At 37.8% G+C, this 20,585-nt stretch overlaps 1 protein-coding gene across 1 annotated transcript in view; it reads right to left on the minus strand.

Moving 5' to 3' along the window:
- Nucleotides 1-20,585, minus strand: part of LOC131859552 (uncharacterized) — a 247,870-nt gene that overhangs the window by 51,865 nt on the left and 175,420 nt on the right. The window contains exon 4 of the mRNA XM_059213460.1: nt 9,315-9,398. Coding sequence (XP_059069443.1) covers nt 9,315-9,398 — 84 coding nt within the window. The remainder of the gene's footprint in view (nt 1-9,314; nt 9,399-20,585) is intronic.

Raw genomic sequence — 20,585 nt, forward strand, 5'->3', positions numbered from 1 at the left:
ATCCAAGAATTGAATTAGTGCAAAAAGATTTTTTCAAGAGCATATTGAAGATTTCAGGAGTTGTGCCAAAGATTGAATTTTTTCCAATTTCAAGTATGTTTGGGTTCTCCATTGAGTTCAAGATTTTATTTTAATATATTTTTATGTTCAGCGATTTCTAGCATATTTTATTAGCAAATCATATGCTATTGTTGAGCATTTCAATCTATTATTATATTTCTTGGTAATATTTGTAAAAATCATAAATATAGTAGACCATTTTGGGGGATGACCTCCAATAATCAGATTATAACATCTCCACCTTTATTTATAAGATTAACTATGTAAGGACATACCCCTTCATCTTAATTAAGAGTATTTAAGGTACTGTTGATGTGTTTTTTGTACACGACCAAACACAGAATAAAATACCTAAAAAGTACCTTATCCTCTCTTGAGCAAAGTTCCTGACTGCTGAAGATCTCGCCAAAGGATCAGTCAGAGTAACTCCAAGGTTCTGTTATGTAGGATCTCTACGTGTGGATAAGCTCTTTGTGGTATGATGTGATTTTGCTGGAATCACAAGGGGACTTACACTTGACGACCTAAACGTCTGATTTGCTGGAATCACAAGATTTCACTAGCCTAGATTTTTTGAAAAAAAGGAAAAAAGGATGAGGGCGAGGAAAGGATCTAATTCTGACACTAAGAATGTAGGAGCAATGAATGATCTTTGATGAAATTCTAACTAAGTCTTGTTTTGACATCCCAGGACCATCTCCACAAGATTAGTGCGATCATCGCTACAGGCATAGACACCATCAGGTTGATGCATATCAGTGAAGAAGCGACAATTGAAATTAAGCTTAAGCTGAATGATTCCAGTTGACTACACAAGGCAAGTCTGCAATCAACAAACTGCTAGTAGTATGGATATACAAATTTCACCATCAATCAAACACATTTCTTCCACTCATCTAATAACATGAAATCAAATCTAAGAAGTATAAAGACCATGCAAATTGTTGAATCGACCCATAGATTTCACCATTTCTTCAATGAAGTTTTACAAGTCTTTTACAACAACATCTTGGCAACAATCTTTGCCTTCTCTTGCTATTCTACTCTAATTGCTATTCTATCAATTGACTATTCACTATTAGCTAACTATTCACCTTCTAACTACTGACTAACTATTGTCTATTAGCCAACCTTTTGCCTTTACAAATGAGGAGCCAGGGCTTATATAGTGCCCTCAATACAATTCAATGGCTCAGATCAATTTGAGATCAATGGCCGAGATTTTAAAATGAAAACCCTAATTAGGGTTTGTTACAACAAACTCAATTCTAGCCAATGAAATAATTGCATTATTTGGACACATGTCTTCTCTGGAATATTCGACCAATGGATAACCGGGGTAGGTACATCGAAGTTAGTGCCATCTTTGATGAGTCAAGTACATTGAATCTGGATACGCTGAGGTGGACAAATCCGACTGGAGGAGTGATGACTGGGATGCCACCTTGTCTGACACTTGCAACTTGGTAGATATTCAATTTGATGATGCTAGGAAGCTAACTTTAGTTAACTCTTTTGAAACTGTCTGCTTCTCCAACGGACCCTTGCTCTAACCTCTTTTGTCTTTGATGTGCAGGATGGATGGTGTACCTTTCCTTGGAATGCTGGACTAGAGAAGGCCGTCCTTGTTGATGCTGGACTGAAGAAGGTCGTCCTTGTCTTGGCTTGATCTTCTTTCATCTGCAAAAACAAATCAAAAGATGATTAAGGACATAATAAATTCATTTCAACATAGTATTTCACACCTTAAATCATCAACAAAAGATATTAAAATGAAGTTAGTTCAAGACTCTTTCCAGGGACAGGCCCTATAAGAATTTCGCCCTAGACCCTCTGGAAGGGTCAGGAGTGAAATTTGCATTCCTGGCTCAAATTGTTCTCACTTTGCAACCGTACTTGCTTAGATACATGCCCAAGGACGCCCTCATTCTCAACCAACACCAATCTTGATGCAAATTTGGGGCAAACGAGAGGTTTTTAAGAATTTTGCTATGGACCCTTTGGAAGGGTCAGGAGCGAAATTCACTTTTTAGGACAAAATCTATCATGTTTCCTGTCCAAAATACCTTCCAAGGCGAGCACACACTAGTTTTCCTTCCTCCAGAGCCCAAGGATCCACGCCTTGACCTCTATCATGAGCAATTTGAGTGAAATTGGGAATTTCGCTCTGGACCCTCTGGAAGGGTCAGGAGCGAAATTCACCTTTTAGGTCACAACTCTTCATTTTCTTCACTTCAATTCATCTTGCAGGGCAAAGTAACATCATTTCAACCTCAACTACGCCTTAGGACTCCTAGTCTTGACTTGACACAAGGAGGAAATAGGTAGATGAAGAATTTTGCTCTGGACCCTTCGGAAGGGTCAAGAGTGAAATTCACCTTTTAGCTCAAAATTCACACTTTTGAAGGTCAAACATCTTTCCAAGGCATTCCAAATAGCTTCTCTCACTCTAGTCTAGGCCTGACTTAGCTCAAAATTTGGAGGATAAGATGGTTTTTAGGATTTTCGCTCTGGACCCTTTGGAAGGGTCAGGAGCGAAAATCTTATTTTAGGCTTATTTCCTCATCTTTTCAACTCCAATCCACCTCCAAGACCAAGGACACATCGCCTCACTCCTATCTAGGCCATAAAAACCAAAAAACTTGACTTGATTTACAAGGAAAAAAGGGTGATCCTAGGAATTTCGCTCTGGACCCTTTGGAAGGGTCAGGAGCAAAATTCACCATTTGGCTCAATTCCTTCACATTTGATAATCATTGATAAGTCAAAGTTATTTCTAAGGACCTCTTCCATCAAAACTCACCTTAGTCAGCACTAGGCTTGGCACAAAATTGGGAAAAAAGGTGGTTTTTGAGAAAATTCGCTCTGGACCCTTTGGAAGGATCAAGAGCGAATTTCTTGTGTTGAGCTCATTTCTTCATATTTGATGACTCTTGACAATTCAAGGACATGCCTAAGGACACCTCTAATCTTGACCCACACTAGACTTGGCATAAATTTGAGGGAAAAGATAGGTTTTGCACAATTTCGCCCTGGACCCTTTCGAAGGGTGAGGAGCAAATTTCATGATTTGCTTGTATAACCTCATTCAATTCATTCTTTTCACTTTGTTTACTTGGACTCTTATCCTCGGATCCCTCTCCCATGCTTGCTACATTTCGCTTGACCTCAAAGTGACTAGAAAAGAGAATTTCGCTAGAAATCATGGCCAGGGACAGGACCTATAATGAATTTCACCCTGGAGGCAAATATAGATCGTTTTCCATCAAAGGAGCAAGGTTTGAAGCCAAAACAAGGGAGCAAAAACAGGTTTATGATGAATTTCGCTCTGGACCCTTTGGAAGGGTCAGGAGCGAAATTCATTTTTTGGCTAAAATCTTCATCTTTCAAAGTGTCTAACTCCCTCCCAAGGCAAGAACATACCAATTTATCCTACATCACGCCAACACCTAGCCAAAACAAAGAAGGAAATAAGAGCTACAAGGATTTTCGCTCTGGACCCTTTGGAAGGGTCAGGAGCGAAAATCATGATTTGACCTTGATTCTTGTTTTTTTCAACTCTAATTTTCTTTGGGAGGCAAACATAGACTACTCTCCTTTCATCTCCATCTTGGTCTTGACTTTAGCAAAGGGGAAAATGAGTGTTTTCAAGAATTTCGCTCTGGACCCTTTGGAAGGGTCAGGAGCGAAATTTCTATTCTAGGCTCAATTCACCTTCAAACTGACTTGACTTTGTCTTAGACTCGATCCTAGATCCATTTCCTTCCATATCCTTGCAAACTTGCTCGACCACTCTTTGACTTAGGCGAGATCTAGAGTCTTTGGTGAATTTTCACTGTGGACCCTTTGGAAGGGTCAGGAGCAAATTTTGACATTTTAGCCTCTTCGTCAGGATTATTTTATGGAATATAACATTGACATTTCCTTATATCTTTCTTCTTTCATTTCCTTATATCTTTCTTCTTTCTTATACTTTAAGTTATATTCCATATATACTTCCAGGATGTTTGAGAGTGGTTTCGGACCTCCAGGAGTTATATTGCAAAATCTAGTTTTTGGAGGATTCTTCAGTTTTCCAGACTTAGTCAAATTTCAAGATTAGGACATTCCAGACTTAGCCAAATTTCAGGATCAGGACATTCCAGACTTAGCCAAATTTCAGGGCATTTGAAGATCAGGATGACATTCCAGACTTCATCACTCACCAACTCGACCTAACTCAAACCTTCAAGGATGATACTCACTCACCAAGCAAGACACAATTAGCAACAAGAGCAAAACCAAGCCGTAAGGAAGACTCTGAAAGAAACCCTAACCTGGAGCACCTGCTGACTCCCCTGGCTCAAGCAAAGCCTACCATCCTATTGATCCCCTGGCAACACTCAAAATGCAAAGGCTAACAGACAAACCCTAAACACCTAGAAAGCAAACCCCAAAAAGCAAAAAAAAGTAGGGTTCCCCATTTGCAATGGGGCGATGTGTGAATACGTCACAACAGGTACTAACTATAACTAATGTAAATGTTAAGCATGCCACAAGTGCTTATCTCATTATACTTAGTTATATATGATATAAGGGTCATACCATTAGATAGAATATTAGGGACCTAACATGCCCCTCCCCTTCAAAAAAGAATTGTCCTCAATGCTCAACAATTTTGGATTTTTTAGTATAAATTTTCCCATGGATCTTCAATAGGCATATTCTTCCACTTGATTAAGAACTCAAAGATAGCTCTATTTTACAACCGTTTCACTCTTTCCTCAACAATCTTCTCAATTTCTAAAATAAACTTGCCTTCTACATCAACTCTAGCAATTCTAATTGAATTAAAATATTGTTGCCTATTACTTTCCTTAAACAAGAGACAAGGAAGATAGGGATGAATTTTGGAAAAGGGTGGAATTTCTAACTTGGAATCTACAAAACCTTATAGGGACCTATTGGTGCATGTTTTGTGACACCCTACAACACAGAATAAAATACCAAGTATTCTATCCTCTATTGAACAAGGAAACCTAAAATAGTAAACAATGTGATCAATTAAGGCTACCCCAAGGTTTACAAGTGTTGTATCTAGACAATGCAATGGATAGACTTAGTGAAATGATGTAATTAATCTATTTACACAAAGGGACTTACACTTTTCACTTCTCCAAAGCAATTGGAACTTGAATACTAAACTGATTTAAACTTTAAATAAAAGACAAAAGGGATAAGGGTTAGAGAATCTAATCTAAGAACCTAACGACTATGAAGATAATGGATATTGCTTTAGATAGATGGATTCTTTATGGAACTACTTTCTACTTAACTAGAGATAGCTCACAACGTTGTAGAAAGAGTGCAATCTTCTAAGGTAGTGAAAGATTTTCATATTGCAAACATCCATCCAAATACCCAATGCTGGCACAATCCAAATGAATATCCATAATCAAACTATTGCCAAAATGAGGTTCAAACTAACTATGCATTGCAATTTGCAATCAACAAACTACAAATGGTATGAACCAAGAAATCCATCACATATCTTCATATTTCTCCATCAAAATCAATGAACTTTAACTAAAACATGAGAAGTAGAAACCATGCAAAATGTTGAAACTCCACACAAAGATCCACCATATCTTCAATAAAAATTATGTAATAATTTCGACATAGTCTTGGCAACAATTTATGATCCCCCCTACTACTACTACTTCTACTTGCTAAAGAACTATTCTACTAACTACTCCATAGTGATACAGACTCGACTTAAATCTATACTATAGCGAACTTTACACTTTACAGATCAGATCTATGTTAGTGTTGTGCTCTGTACGTGGTCCCCGTCAATCTGTCCCTTCCTTTTGTTTGGAGCACATGATTTGATCCATCCAGAGAGTGAACATGATCAAATGATACATGATCTCATCAAATTAGGCAATTCTAAAGGGGATTTTGTTTATTCTTCTCTTGTGATGTTCCTAGCTAGCTATTATGTCCCCACACCATGCATTTGCTAGCAAAGCACATCCAAAGTGATGCACACCTTATTCTCGCAAGCTTATAAATTCATGGATTAATGAACTTGTGTGGGCCCCAACATTCTAGCTTAATCTAGCTCTATCAACTATTGCTATATTATTAGTGACCTATACAAATGAAAAGGCCAAAACCTTTTATAAACTTTCAATTACAAAATGAAGGCCTAGATTGATTCTAAATCAATGGCCAAGATTAAACAATGAAACCCTAAGTGGAGTTAGTTATAACAACCACCACTTACATTTGATATCAACCAATGAAAAACTTACACAACTTTGAAAGTACGTCCTTTTAGAGAAAGGACCAACAAAAAGTGAGTTGTAGCATTTGATTGTTGTTCCTCTTTAGATGAGTTAGGTTCAATGAATCCAGACATGTTGACCTTGAATTATTTGATTGGTTGAAGATGAGTAGATGCCACCTCAACTTGCATATCTTGTAAACTTTCTTCTCCTTGCTCTTTGTTTCAACTCCACTTCTATATCATCATAAAGAAGTCTTGTGTTTCTAACTTTGATTAACACTTCTGATACTTCACAAGGCTTCATTGCACATTTCATCTTCATCCTTAGAAATCCTTCGTGATGTTTTGCATTTCCATCTTCTTAAATATCTTGATGTTGTCTTCCATCAATCTTGTTGAGTCCTTCATCATAGAGCAATCTTCCTTTGTTATTTTCTCGCAAATGTGGATCTTGTCTTTCTTCACATTGTTGTCTTTCATTCTACTCCATCCGTTGCCTTGCAATCATTTCTTCAAATCATTCCTTGGATTCTTGATCTTCTTATTGTAGACGTACCCTCCATGTTGTGATTGCATCATTGAGGTTGTGATGTCCTTCTCCATGTTGAGTTCTTTTCATCTTGCATGATTTGGACGTTGACTTCTTCATGTTGTTGAAACATCTTTCTCCATTGTTCACCATCAGTCCATATGCTTCCTCCATCTTCCTTGCATCAATTCTGAAAAAGAAAACACCTTGAATCATGATTGTGAAAGGAATCCTATGCAAGGACAATGCAAGAAGATTATAATAAAATGAGAATTCAAGACCTTACATTATTAGTTTATGCTTGAAGAATTCTGAAAGAATTTTCATGACAATCAAAGGTTGTGAAACAGATTTTATCTTAAAATAACACAAGAAGTCATTAAAAGCTCTTTCATAACCCCATCACAAATTTGGAAATAACCCTTGATCTTCATTTCCCTCGTAAATTTTTCCAAAAGAATGAACCTTAGTACATTCTGATTTTGTCTTCAATAATTTGAAAATTATCTTGGAAATTTCTGTGATGATGATGCTTCCTATCACCTTGAAATCTGAAACTGCTCAATCTATGAAGAGATTTGCTCAAATTTGTGGGTAAATCGCTTGTAGTTCTGCTTGCTCCAGATCTGATTTTTGATAAATTTCGCTTCTCCCTATTCAATTCTTGATTTTGGATCTGATTGTGTTCTTAATTCTGCACTTGATACTTGATTTCCTTGTGTAAATTTGCACTGCCTGATGTGAATTTGCACCACTTCTCTCTGCTATTCGGATCTACTCCTAATTTCGGTCTTTAATTTGCTTTGGAATGATTTGAATTGTTGTGTGGAGATGATCCTCTTTGCCTTACCTGTATAAGAGTTCATTGGGTAATTGTTCCTTCTTGATAAGGGTTGACCATGCTTATGAATTTCCATTTCATTTTCAATTTCCAAATTAAAAATCACCTCTACCCATTCTAGGTCTACCTCTTTCCTATAAACTCTTGCATTTTAGAGCCATTTTTTTTGGAGGGAAGTTGTATGTCTTCTTTCTAGTTCAGCCCTCTTCTTGTATTGCACATGTTTCAAAAGGCTATATATATGAGTTGAGTGCTCACTCCTCTACAAGCTAAAAATTCCTAGAGGATTTCTGCCCTACTTAAGGATTACTGGGCGGAATTTTGACCAGCACAAGGACAAGTGGGTGCGATTTCATGTGTTCAAGGACTAGAGGGTGCAATTCTCATGTGTTCAAGGACTAGAGGGCACAATTTAGAGATTGATTGGGACTCTTGAGCGGAGTTTCACTTAGTACAAGGACAAATGAGTTGGTTTCAAGGTTACTCAAGGACAAGAAGGCGGGTTTGAGGGTTGTCCAAGGAATTTTAAGCGCAAATTATACCAATCCAAGGAGTTTTTAGTGCAATTGCCTCTTAGAGAGGGATTCTTTATGGATTTTCAATTTCAACGTAGAATTCCTTACTTCAACTTAGGATTTTACATTTCAATTTTAGATTTCCACACCTCAAACAAGGATTTTGTGTTTCAGCTTAGGAATTGAAGTGGAAAATTGACCTAGAGGTGGATTTTTTAAAGGAAATCCATTTTATCCAAGGTTTTTAAAGTAATTCTTAAAATCTTCCCTGATTTTCCTTCTTGTAAGGTCGGAAATATGACTTGGCAGGAATTTTCCTTGTCATGATCATACCTTTCTAAAGATAAAACTTTGCATTCTAACTCATTTCAAGGATCTTTCAATATTTTCTCCGGATTGACAAGACAAAATAAAACCCTTCCCATCTAAGGCCAGTGAGTGAGATTATTGCCAGGCTAAGCAAAACTAAGCAAAAAGACTAAACTTAAAAGCAAAAAAGAGGGGTCCCCATTTGCAATGGGGCATGTGTGTTTACAACACAACACTAGCACAAATTTGAAAAAATGTTCCTGAACATTTCAAAGATAAAGACCCAAACCTCTAGATAATTCCTGCCAACCTATCAACCAACAATTAAATGTGACAGTTGGACACAAAATTTGCATCCATGACAGCTTAATTTAGTCTCAAAAATACATTTCAAATGGGGTAATAAACACTAGATATGAAAATACATTATAATAACTTTTAAAAGCAGATAAGATTGGAAATTAATAATTAAAACATTTAAAGAGTTGATATAGAGGCAAGAAACTTCATCTTCCAAGAAATGAGGTTTCTCAATTAAATGAAAACATTATTAAAGAGATTCATCAAACAGTGATTGATTTATTTGCACTGGATCCAATTAAAATATCTGTCATTTGTGGTCACAAGATCTTTGAATGATTTCTGATTAGACCAATAGACACCTTTATATGACTTTAAAACCTTGTTTACACAAAAGAAAAATCATGTTATCCTACTGAGACACCGAATAACAATTACTAAATTTTAAACAATTGACATCATCAAAGGATAAAAGAGAGAATATTTTACTTTGTATAGTTCTTCAAAATAATCATTACTTGCACAGCCTGTTGCCTGTGCAACTATATGTCTCCAAAATGGTCTTCCATCTCCCTGAAAAATTAGAAATGTATTTGTTATTAGCAATTAATCTAATGCTTTCTATGTGTAAACTAGATGGAATAATATAAAAGAATAACCTTCTTTAAGATAGTCATGGTAGACGATGAAAACAAAAATCTGTTTTCCATATAAGCCACAATATTGGAATGAAAAATATTCATATAGACCATAGAAGGGTAGCAACAGACATACTGGACACCAAGTATGGTACTTCTAAAATCATTTGCTAGTATCAAAAGAAGCTAAGTCATAAGACAAAGTAGGGATACTTCAATTACGTAGACATGCACATGTAATCCAAAATGTTACAGTGAAATAAAAAATCTAGAACACCTGAAAAATGGCAGTTTTATTGTATCAGTCACTCTTTATGGGCAATACTGCCCCTGTGAGACTTGATAATTTATAACAGGCACATATATCATCGGCAGAATATGCATCAAAATAAAGTGTTAACATTGTGCAGCGGAGAAAGTGACAAGAGAATTGGAGAAGGGACGGATGTGAAGAAGAGAGGTTAAGGGAGAGAGAAATTAAGAGATGAAAATCCACAAGGATAAAAGAAAGTAATTAAAACTGATTAAAAAATAACAAATGAAAAAACATATAAAAGTAAATTTGAGTAAGCAAATATAAGGTAAACATGAATGAGCGCAAAAGAGTAAATAAATCCATATTAATATATCTAATCATAAGTAACTATTTGTATGCAAATGCAAAGAGTAAGAAAGAAAGATCAAAGGACTCATAGTTACTGTTTACTACTATATCTGATAAATCAAATATAGGAAATAATAATATACATGACAATGCATACCAGACAGCAGTAAAATATATCTTTATTCACACATGAAATTATTACAGAGAAAAAGACTGAAGATGGTCGGCCAAGGATTACAATTGACCCGACAATTCCATACTACCTTCTTTGGCGGTACACAACATATTTAAAGGACTCGACAGTTGCCGAGAGAAACACAACCGTCAACCAACTGACATATTAACTACAATGTATGACAATGCATACTAGACAGAAGTAAAATATATCTCTATTCGCACATGAAATTATTACAGAGAAGGCCAAAGATGGTCGGCCAAGGATTACAATTGACCCATCTATTCCATACTACCTTCCTTGGCGGTACACAACATATTTAAAGGATTCGACGGTTGCTGAGAAGAACACAACCGTCAACCAACTGACATATTAACTACCCGAGAGCATAGTTGAACTACTCGCGACTCGGCTCGACTCGCCAAGCCCCTGGGAAAAAAACTCGACAAAAACTCGGGAAAAACTCGGCAACTTAAAAACACGCTTAAACTTAGTAAAAAATGCATTTTTTTTGCAAAATTTAATGAGAAGATGCATCCAATTAGTCAATAAATGATAACACAAAAGAAACAAGCTGATTCTAGATATATTTAAATGCAAAGTGTCTACAAAATCGCATCCTCATGAGGAATGCTGATGGCTGGAAGCCTGGAAGCAAAATAGTAAATTACTAAATAGTTTTTGTAAAAACAAAAGTAAATACATCATTACAAATTACAATTACAACTTCCTCTTCCCAGCTCTAGCAAAAACTTGGGGAGAGCTAGAACTAGAGGGTCTAGACTGTCTAGTCGTATAAATCTGCTGTGGGACTGGGCATGACTGTGCCTCCTCGCTCGGTATGGTTGATTGAGACTCATCCTCCATCCTGGATGAAGCTATGTCTCCACCTTCTTCTGGCACTGGCAATGAATCCTCATCCTCATCCTCCTCAATGTCATCCAGCCTGAAACCAAATCCACCCCCCTCCTCCATAGCCTACCTCTCCAAATCAGTGATGTCAGTGTCGAAAAACAATGGAGGCTGCTCCTGTGATGTCCAATCACTGTAAGGATCTATATCATCCAAGTCAATTGGACCACCTTCTAGTTCCTCTACCTTCCTTACGTGCAATCGAAGATTATATTGCAAGTAGACAAGGTCATTGAGCCGTTTCTGCGCTAACTTGCTCCTCTTCTTCGTGTGGATTGCTTCAAACAAGCTCCAGTTGCGCTCACAATTGGATGAACTGCAAGGCTGACATAAGACCCTGAGGGCAAAGTTTTTGAGATGTGGGGTGTTTCCACCCCAATTTTGCCACCAAGCATCTGCAAAATAAATAAAATGGAAAAGTTAGTAAGCAAAGAGAAAAGAGAAAACATAATTTATCAATCATTTTAGTCTTTAGATCCCAAAATCCAAATGGCAAATGTTATACCTGGGGTTTGAGTGATTCTTCCTCTCCTAGCCAGCTCTGAAGAGAATAGCTTACCCCTCCCTCCCTCATAATTTTGGAGCTCACTCACAATGAGGTCTCTCTCCTCAACATCAGGTACCATCCTCTCAATGCATGTACTGAGGTCCTCCATGACTTCTCCATTCGAATCTAAGTAAGAACCCCCGAACCTAAAACGAGGGTTGAGGAAGTACCCTGCTGCATGAATGGGTTGGTGGAGCTGATTGTTCCACCTCCTATCAACAATTTCCCAAATGGGATCAAATTTGAGCCTATCCCCCTTGTAGTAATTTTTGATAGACTACTTGGCCCTATCCATGGCCTCATAAAGATATCCCATTAAGGTTTTATCCCCATCCACCAAGCGAAGAACTCAAACCAAGGTCTCTGACACCTACAATTGAAAAATACAAATTACAAAAAGATCAAAATTTAAATAATGAAGTTACAAATTAGTAATGAGAGACTTGAATCAAGAATAACTAAAATTTAAAAATTAAAATTTTGAAGTAAGTTAGTAACAAACTTCACAATCTCTGCAGCCCTTTGTGCAAATTGGCTGTCGAAGACTATGCATGCGATAGCCTCTCCTTCAGGCTTCTTTGAATAAGGTGAGTTAAGCCATTCTCCACTCACAAACATTTGTTTCAAAGAAGTCAATGCAGCAAGAATGCTTTGCAACATCAAGAAAATCGTTGCAAACCTTGTGACACCAGCTCTCACCAAATTTTTCCCTTGAGTGTGTTGTCTCATCAAATTTAGGACCCAAGGGTGATTGTAAATATATTTGATGATCCTCCTTGCATCTTCCACAACTGGAGTCACCCACTCAAGTTTTCCTGTCCTCCAAAAGAAGGTCAAGGACATGTGCTGCACAAGGTGTCCAAAAAAGAGTGGGGTGCCTCTCTTGGAGGATTCTTCCTGCAAAAGAAGAATTTATTCTTAAGAAATATGCAACCAAGTAAAACAAAGCCCACAACAAATGTAAATATTGCTAATGCCTAAAGGTGATAATTCAAAAGGATTCTACCTGCTGACACATATGCTGCTGCATTATCTGTGATGATTTGCACCACATTCTCTACACCCACCTCCATGATGACATACTCCAACATTCCAGCCAATGTTTTTGCATTTTTCACCTTGCTGGAGGCATCAACAAATTTCAAGAACACTACATTGCCCTTGCAAGCGACCAAAAAATTGATGATGGTGTGGTTCTTGCCATCTGTCCACCCATCAGAAAGAATGGTGCAGCCATAATTTGCCCATTCAATTTTTTGATCCTCCATCACTTCTCTTGCCCTAGCAACTGCATTTGTGAGCAACCTGTAAGTGCAAAGTGAAATTAGGCCTTAGTACACAATTTTGATTTAATAAACAAGAAATCTAAAAATAATTAAAAATGAAATCAAGTGGACTATGTAGTAATTTACTAACCTTCCACTCAAATCCCTGCGAGAAGGGGCCTTGTACCCCTTTCCTGAAACTATCATAGCAGTCACCAAATTCAGCCAATAAGCATTCTCCGCCACATTGAATGCAATGTTGTTGAAGTACCAAAAATCAGCAACTGTAATGTCAGTTTTCTCATGTACCTCCTTATTCCATCCAGTGGCCTCTAATGATGGTTGTGCTCCAGGTGTGTTCCTGGGCACAAAATAATCACCTATCGACCCTGATCGTTGTGATGGAAGTGGAACAGTGCTAGGTACTCTACTAGAGGAAGTAGAAGCAATGGGCGAGGTGATGGTGGGTTTGCGGATACGTGGGCCACACCGAGAGCCCACGATGCCCTCAAGTGCTTCTTCTTCTTCTTCAAGGTCAATAGAAACACCTTGAGATTCAGCTATGGCTGATCTCATGGCTAGCTTTGCCCTCTCCCTTTGCAATTTCTTCTCTTCCCCAGCTGCAAGTAGGGCATTCATTTGTCTTTTTATTTCTTCACTAGTCCCAGGGCATGCTCTAGCATCATGCCTATCTATTCCTGCAAGGTGGTATTTGAGGCGGTTGATGTCTCCATGAAGTATTCTCACACTTTATGCATATAATTGACCCAGGATCATGTCCCTCATAGGTATGCCTCCATGCCCCATCTCTAGCATGTCATGTCCCCTCTTTAGTATGACATGACACTTTACGTGGATTTGCCTATTCCAGACTCTCGTAGGCAGATGGTTGTGGTGAGAGAGTCATTTTGGCGTTTATTTGGTGAATGGATGGCTCATTATGCTCTTGGAGACATTATATTTTATTATTTGGGGCCAAGATGTTATATTTTTAAATTGAGGTGCACTTTTTATTTTATGAAGTAACTTTTTATCTAAAAAGTGCAATGAGGCTTCTAGAAGATTCTATTATGGATACTTCTAGAAAGTCATGGATACTTCGAGAAAGACTAAGGGGCTTCTAGAAGATTATATTATGGATACTTCTAGAAAGTTATGGATACTTCTAGAAAGACTAAGAGGCTTCTAGAAGATTCTATTATGTGTATAAATAGACCCCATGGGTCTCTCATTTGGCATCCAAGTTTATTTTTTCTCTAGTGCATCTACTTGAGCATTTGTGGAGCTTGAAGGTCTACAAGTATTCAACTGAATCATTGGGAACGATACCTCCCAAGTGATTGCATAACTGAGGGGGTGAAAGATCCTCTGAAGGGTTGCTCTTCGGAATTTGTACTCAGCCAATTCAGGTGTGCTTAATTGGAATACTATCTTGTCAGGGTTCGATTTAGAGATCAGTTGCAAACTTACATCTTTGTTCATGTATCAATGAATGTCATTGTCTATCATTAGAAAGTCTGAAATAGTGATCAGAAATTAATTGCAACAGTTGTATACTTCAAACTCCCATATTTCTAAAGCATGTATGACATCTATTTGACATAATGTCAATTCTAGAATTGATGAAAAATTGAGTTGTTCCCTTGGTAGTTAAATTGATATATGTTTCCTATATACTTTGCAAATCAGTAAAGTGCTTAGTTGTAGATTGTATGTAACTTGTTGGACAATATTCCTTGAATCAAAATCATCAATTCTTCCATACATAGGTATGCCTCCATGCCCCATCTCTAGCACCTCTAGGACGGGTGCCTATATATCCAGATGGGCATGGATCTAGTGCCCATTGCTCCCTTGCCATGATTAATGCTTACTTAACCTACACATACAAAGTGAAAAAAAAATTAACATTTTAGTTAAACAATTTAGCACTAAGCAAACTATCTACATTAGTTTAAATAAATTTAGACATCATTCGAAGTTTTTTTTTTCTAAAAGTAGGGTTTGAAATTTTTTTTGAAAACTAGATTCTTCAAAAAAATTGTGAAAATTCAACAAAACTTGTGTTAAATCTTGTGTAAATAACTTAGAAATGATTTAGACTAAGAATCATTTGTAATCAATCTATATGCAACAAAAAATAAACAAATTGTTTTAAAAAAGCATAGAAAAAAAATTAAAAAATAACCTAGAATCTGATTTTCCCTTCAAATCCCCTTCAAATCCACTTGGAATCACTCAATAATCACTCCAAATCACCTTGCAAGCCCTTCCAAGTGAGTTTCCCCCTTCTCAGCCCAAAACCATATTGAAAAACAAAAAATGAATGCATTTTATGCCGTTTTCGATTGATAAGGGAAAGCGGAGTTTTTGGCAAAAACTCGGCGAGTTTTCCTGGTGAGTAGAAATCATTACTACTCGCCAGGTCCAAAAACTCGGCGAGTTTTTGTCACTCGTCGAATGTGTCATCTATGCCTGAGAGTGACAACACACTTAATATGAACAATTAATACTGTTGTCCTCATTTTTGTTTCAAAAAATGAAGGACCATTACATAAATTTTTTGTGAAAAAAATGAAAAATTTTACTCTATGGCATGCTTCCCGAGGCAAAATTTTGACTAATCCTTGGACTGGCTTAATCCTCAGTCCATTCTCGAACTGCGTTTCGAATTTCGTCAAATTCTGGGTTTATTTGCTATGTCTTTCCTTCAATTTCGGGTTTTAAAATCCCGACTGCAGGTGGAGAATTTTCTTCAAACTGCAAGTTTTAATGATATCCATTGTTTTGGTCTTTGTAGGGGAATTTTTGGCTTATTACATGTGCACTTTTATTAAAAGATGAATACTTGTAATTTGTGTTAAATTTCCCTTTGTTGTTTTATTATTTTTATTGTTTTTGGTCTTGTTTAGTTAAAATAGGTATTTTTTTAGTTAAATTACAAGTAAACTTGTAGTTCTCTCCAAAAACCCCTACTTTAATGGTTTTTACATGTAAAAGGGATTTTAAACCCCCATTACATGTGTGCAAGCAATTCTAACTTGTTGTAGGCATTTTATTTTCCCTTTACAAGTAATTAAAACTTGCATCTCTCTCCCAAAAACCCGATTTTACACATAAAGTGCATTTTTGACAATTTTTAAACTTGCAGTTTGTTCCCAAAAACCTGGTTTTGCCTTGTAAGTGAAAAAGTGAAAAATAAAACTTGCTATTTGGCTAAAAAAACCCGATTTTGCCTAAACATGAGGAAAAAGTGAAATTAAAACTTGTCTTTGCCCCTAAGAAATTCGATTTTCACATGCAAGTGCAAATTCGAACTTGTTCTTCTCTCAAAAAAAAACCCGATTTTCAGTTGGAAGCAAATTTGTTGAAGTTTTCAATCGATTTTTGTGGAGATCTTCTAGGAAGGAGAGGCATTTTGGTTTCCACCCTATTCTTATGCATTTGAAACCACTTATCATGCCATTTGGGGTTTGCATTTACTGGTTTTTTTCTCCAAATCAGCAACCACGTATTTCCAAAATGCCACATTTTGGGGGACCAAATCTCCACGAAGTTGCAGTCTCCTAGTTCGTTTTTGCCTTTCAAGCCAAGGCGTTGAGGGTTAAGGAGGATTCAAGCATTTTCCATGCCATTTTACACTCATTTGCTGCTACGTTTTTTCATATAAGGCGTTTTTTGCAAAACGTGGCAAGGGTTTGGGGATTGCGGTTTGTTTCTATTTATTGATTTAGCTTCTTCATTCCAAAGATTGTTGCATTTGTTAAGAAGCATTTTCAGTTTGAAGAAAGGTATGTTCTCTTTCCTTTCTTTCCTTCATTTTATTATTTTCTTGTTTTCTTAGTTTTCTTTCTTAATTGCATTTTTGGAAATATGTTGTTCTTCGCCCAAAAATCGGTTTTTGTGAAAAAAATCTTCCCCTTGGTATGCAATTTTTGAATTGCATTGTTCTTCCCTAAATTCCCTCTTTATTTGTATTCGGGATTTTCAATCCCGATTACATGTTCGATGGAAATTCTTGTTCTTCCCTTACGGTTAAGGAATTTAACCATTTTTGGTTAAAATTCCAAGTTGAAAAGATATGAAATATCCCTCCCTTTCAAATTCGGGTTTTAAAAACCGGATTACATGTTGAAGAGTTCTTCCCATTTTCATGAAAATGGCATTCCCGGATTTTCCCATTTCTATCCATTCAGGTTTCCCATATCCGTACTTTTCATTTCCTGCAAGTCAAAATCTTATTTTTCATCCATTTCTCCATTTGCAATTTTACAAGTGTACTTGCATTCGGGTTTTAAAACCCCGATTGCATGTATGTTCTTTCCAACTTGTATACTTGCAAAATTTTTCCCAAGATCCAAAATTGGTCAAAGTCAAGATTTTCCCATTTCCATATATTTCCCCTCTTTCTCTCACAAAATCGTGAAGTTCAAGAATCGAAGTTTTTCCCATTTGAAGAAGGAAGAATGATATTTGCAGCTAACTATGATGTTGTCTTAACTCTTTTAAGTCTTCACCACAATATTCCAGGTTCACAATCAATGTCAGATTTGCCAGCATCTCCAGCTCCAAAGAAGATGAAGTACAAATATGACAAATATTAGAACGAGGTAGAACCTTCCCAAGTTTCTTCCCCTTTGGATCGTATCAGAGATACGGAAAGAGGGCACGTGGATATGTCGGAATTCGTCAAGAGGGTAGAAGATCCACAGGATAATAACTTGCAGTGGCTGTTGGACAACCATATCCATCATGCATCTTCTTTCCCGGTGGCTGCCCTAGAACCTGAGTTTGTTCTTGCCTGCGCCCATCATTTTGATAAAAAGACAAGAGTCATCAAAAATGATGATGGCGAAGCTATAGTTCGTCTCGATGCAGATACAAGAAGGTCTTCAGAATACCTCCTGCACCTGTTTATGTGGAAATCTCCAAAGAAAGTGCAGCAGAGTATTACGTGAAGAGGGAAAAAGATTGCAAGCAACATATCAACTGGTGGATTCAAGAGCCACGAGCCTCCTTCTCAAGGTGGGCAAAGTTGTACCGCTGCGATTTCAAATGGGAGATAGGAGACACCATAACTGTTCTCAGTAGGATGATGGGCCTTGAGCATTCCAATGTCTTTGAGCCATGGATGTACCAGTTCATCATGTTCATAAGGCAGTCTCATCATATTTAATGGGGAGAAGTCATCAGCGATGCCTTGTGCGAACAACTTGCAACGGTTCCTACCACCATGACCTTCTTCATGAATTCATATTTGGTATATTTGGCAGCATCACTTAGACACTTTCCAGGTCTTTCTACCAAGGGTGATCGCTCACTAATACTAGTTTGGGAATACTATGACCAATTGCCATTGAAACCTAGCAGATTGCATTTCAGAAGAGTCCAAGATGCATTCTTCGGATATTTCATGTGTCAGTTTGACAGAACTCTCAGAAACAAGAGAATATCAGATGAGGCATGGGAAAATGTGTGCGAGTATGAATGTTTGTTTCTGCAATTTCCCACCTTCACCTATATGAGAATTGGATGCTATGGCGGTCAGCCATATATGCTTCCCAGATACCCAACTGATAAGATCATTCTTATGGAGTTGGGAAGACAGATCATGGCTGTCCATACTTTTCAGTCTGCTAGACACAAGGTTGGAATGGGGATCTCTACCACAAATCCACTAAAAATTGGCTGGTATTCCCTTGTCACATCTGTGGAAGCTAAAGCCATGGAGACTGAACTGCAGGAAATCAAGCTCAAAAGGTTTAAACCTAGAGCTGATTTTGATTACAGGGGTATGAAGGAGAAGATCAAGAAATCCTTTGTGCATGTGCATCGCATTGAGGACATCTGGGTAGATCTCCGCACAGAAGCCAAAGTTCTGAAGATGGATTACTGTAGGCTCACTGTTGAGCAAATTGTTGATTTGAACTTAGTGGATATCCCACAAGGGATGATTGATGATGGGCACATACTTGATCCTGAATACATTTCACGGAGGGTTGAGGAAGCTCCACTTCCTTTGATCCAATGGTCGCACAAAGAGTGCATATCCATCCTTGAGAGATTTCAGCCTATCTTGGCCAACACCAACGCATGGCTGAAAAGTAATGTTGTTAGACTTAAAAAAATCAAGGTTGGTAAAGAAGATGATTATACGGGGCCTCTTGGACGTAAGTCTGAGATTCAGGTTGACAACAAGGAGGGTGCATCATCCTCGGGCACAAGGATCAAGTTGCGAGTCAATCAATCGTGCAGTAGTGCTTCCTCCTGAGGAGACGACAGTTCGTGGGAAGGAAAAATCACGATTCCATGTTCAAGTGATCGATTTGGATAATCCAAAAGAGGGGCAGCAATCTGATGATGCTCCTAAGTCTCCAGTTTCAGACTCGCCTCATGAGATCATTCCTTAAGTTTCCATTGAGACGCCTCTTTCTCCTCCTAATTTGCATGTGGATGAGTCTCCTTAGAATGCTATTCCCATTTCAGCATACAAGCCATCTCCTGATCCTCAACAAGAGAGTGTGTTGGACGTTCCTGAGGATATTCCTACTTGTATCCAATTATCAGAAATTGATACTTCCACTTCTGGTTTTGAAGAATTCATGAGGCAATCTTCATGCCCATTGGTAACTGAACAAACCGTGGTCGCTGTCCAAACAGATATTCCTCCCAGGATGACCACGGTGATTCAAACAGAAACTGCTTCTCCTTTGCCTACGGCTGCTACTGGAGGGGAGTTGATGACTCTGCCTCCATGGCTTAGTTCTTTTACCCCGAAAAAGAAGAAGCAAGAAATCTCACCTGATGCCTTCGACTATGAGCAACTGAAACAGTCCAGATCCAAAGTTGCTAAGAAGGGCAAGACTATCTCCAGAGTAACTGTTGATGACAACAAGATGAAGGTAGCTAAAATTGTGGAACCTATTGCAGATAAGCCACTTGAAGAAATGTTAGTTGCTGATTACAAGGTTACAAGGATAGAGTTGGGAAAACGAATGCATGAGGTCATTAAACATGATGCTCAGTTTTCTGTTGCTTCGCTGGTACAAAGGTGTGATGAACTTCTAGCAAAGAAAGACAAGCTAGAAGATGAAAACCGACAACTTATGGCAGCCGTTCATAAAATCACAAAACCTGCTGCTGAAGGGAGTAACTCCATAGGTTCTTCTGGTTCCCAAGAATCAATTCGTGGAGTAGAAAGGGCTGCTTAGAAGGTACAAGCGCTGGATTCCTGGGTTGATCAGCTTCATGATCTATGTGCACAGGTAATGAAAGACATTTTTCAGATGATGTCTAAGTTGGAAACCATTGAGGAGAAACTGAGTCAGACTTCTGATAGTTTCAAAAAGAATCTGGAAAGTGTTGAAGAAAGTTTGACAATCTGGCGTACCATGCCCCAACAACAGCTGAGTGTTTTGCAGGAGCATGTCATCATCTCTTCCAGGATCATGTACTTGGAATTTGAAGAACTCCTGGAAAACAAGACCCTTGTTCTTAAATCCCTCATTGAGGAGATCGGTCTTGCAACATAGTAAGTCAGGATGGAGAGCTGATTCTAGAAGACGTTCTTGCTGATTTACAGATGAGGATTCATAATGAATGGAGGAGCGAACAATTCT

Source organism: Cryptomeria japonica, chromosome 10, assembly GCF_030272615.1.
Source record: "Cryptomeria japonica chromosome 10, Sugi_1.0, whole genome shotgun sequence".
Lineage (NCBI taxonomy): Eukaryota > Viridiplantae > Streptophyta > Pinopsida > Cupressales > Cupressaceae > Cryptomeria > Cryptomeria japonica.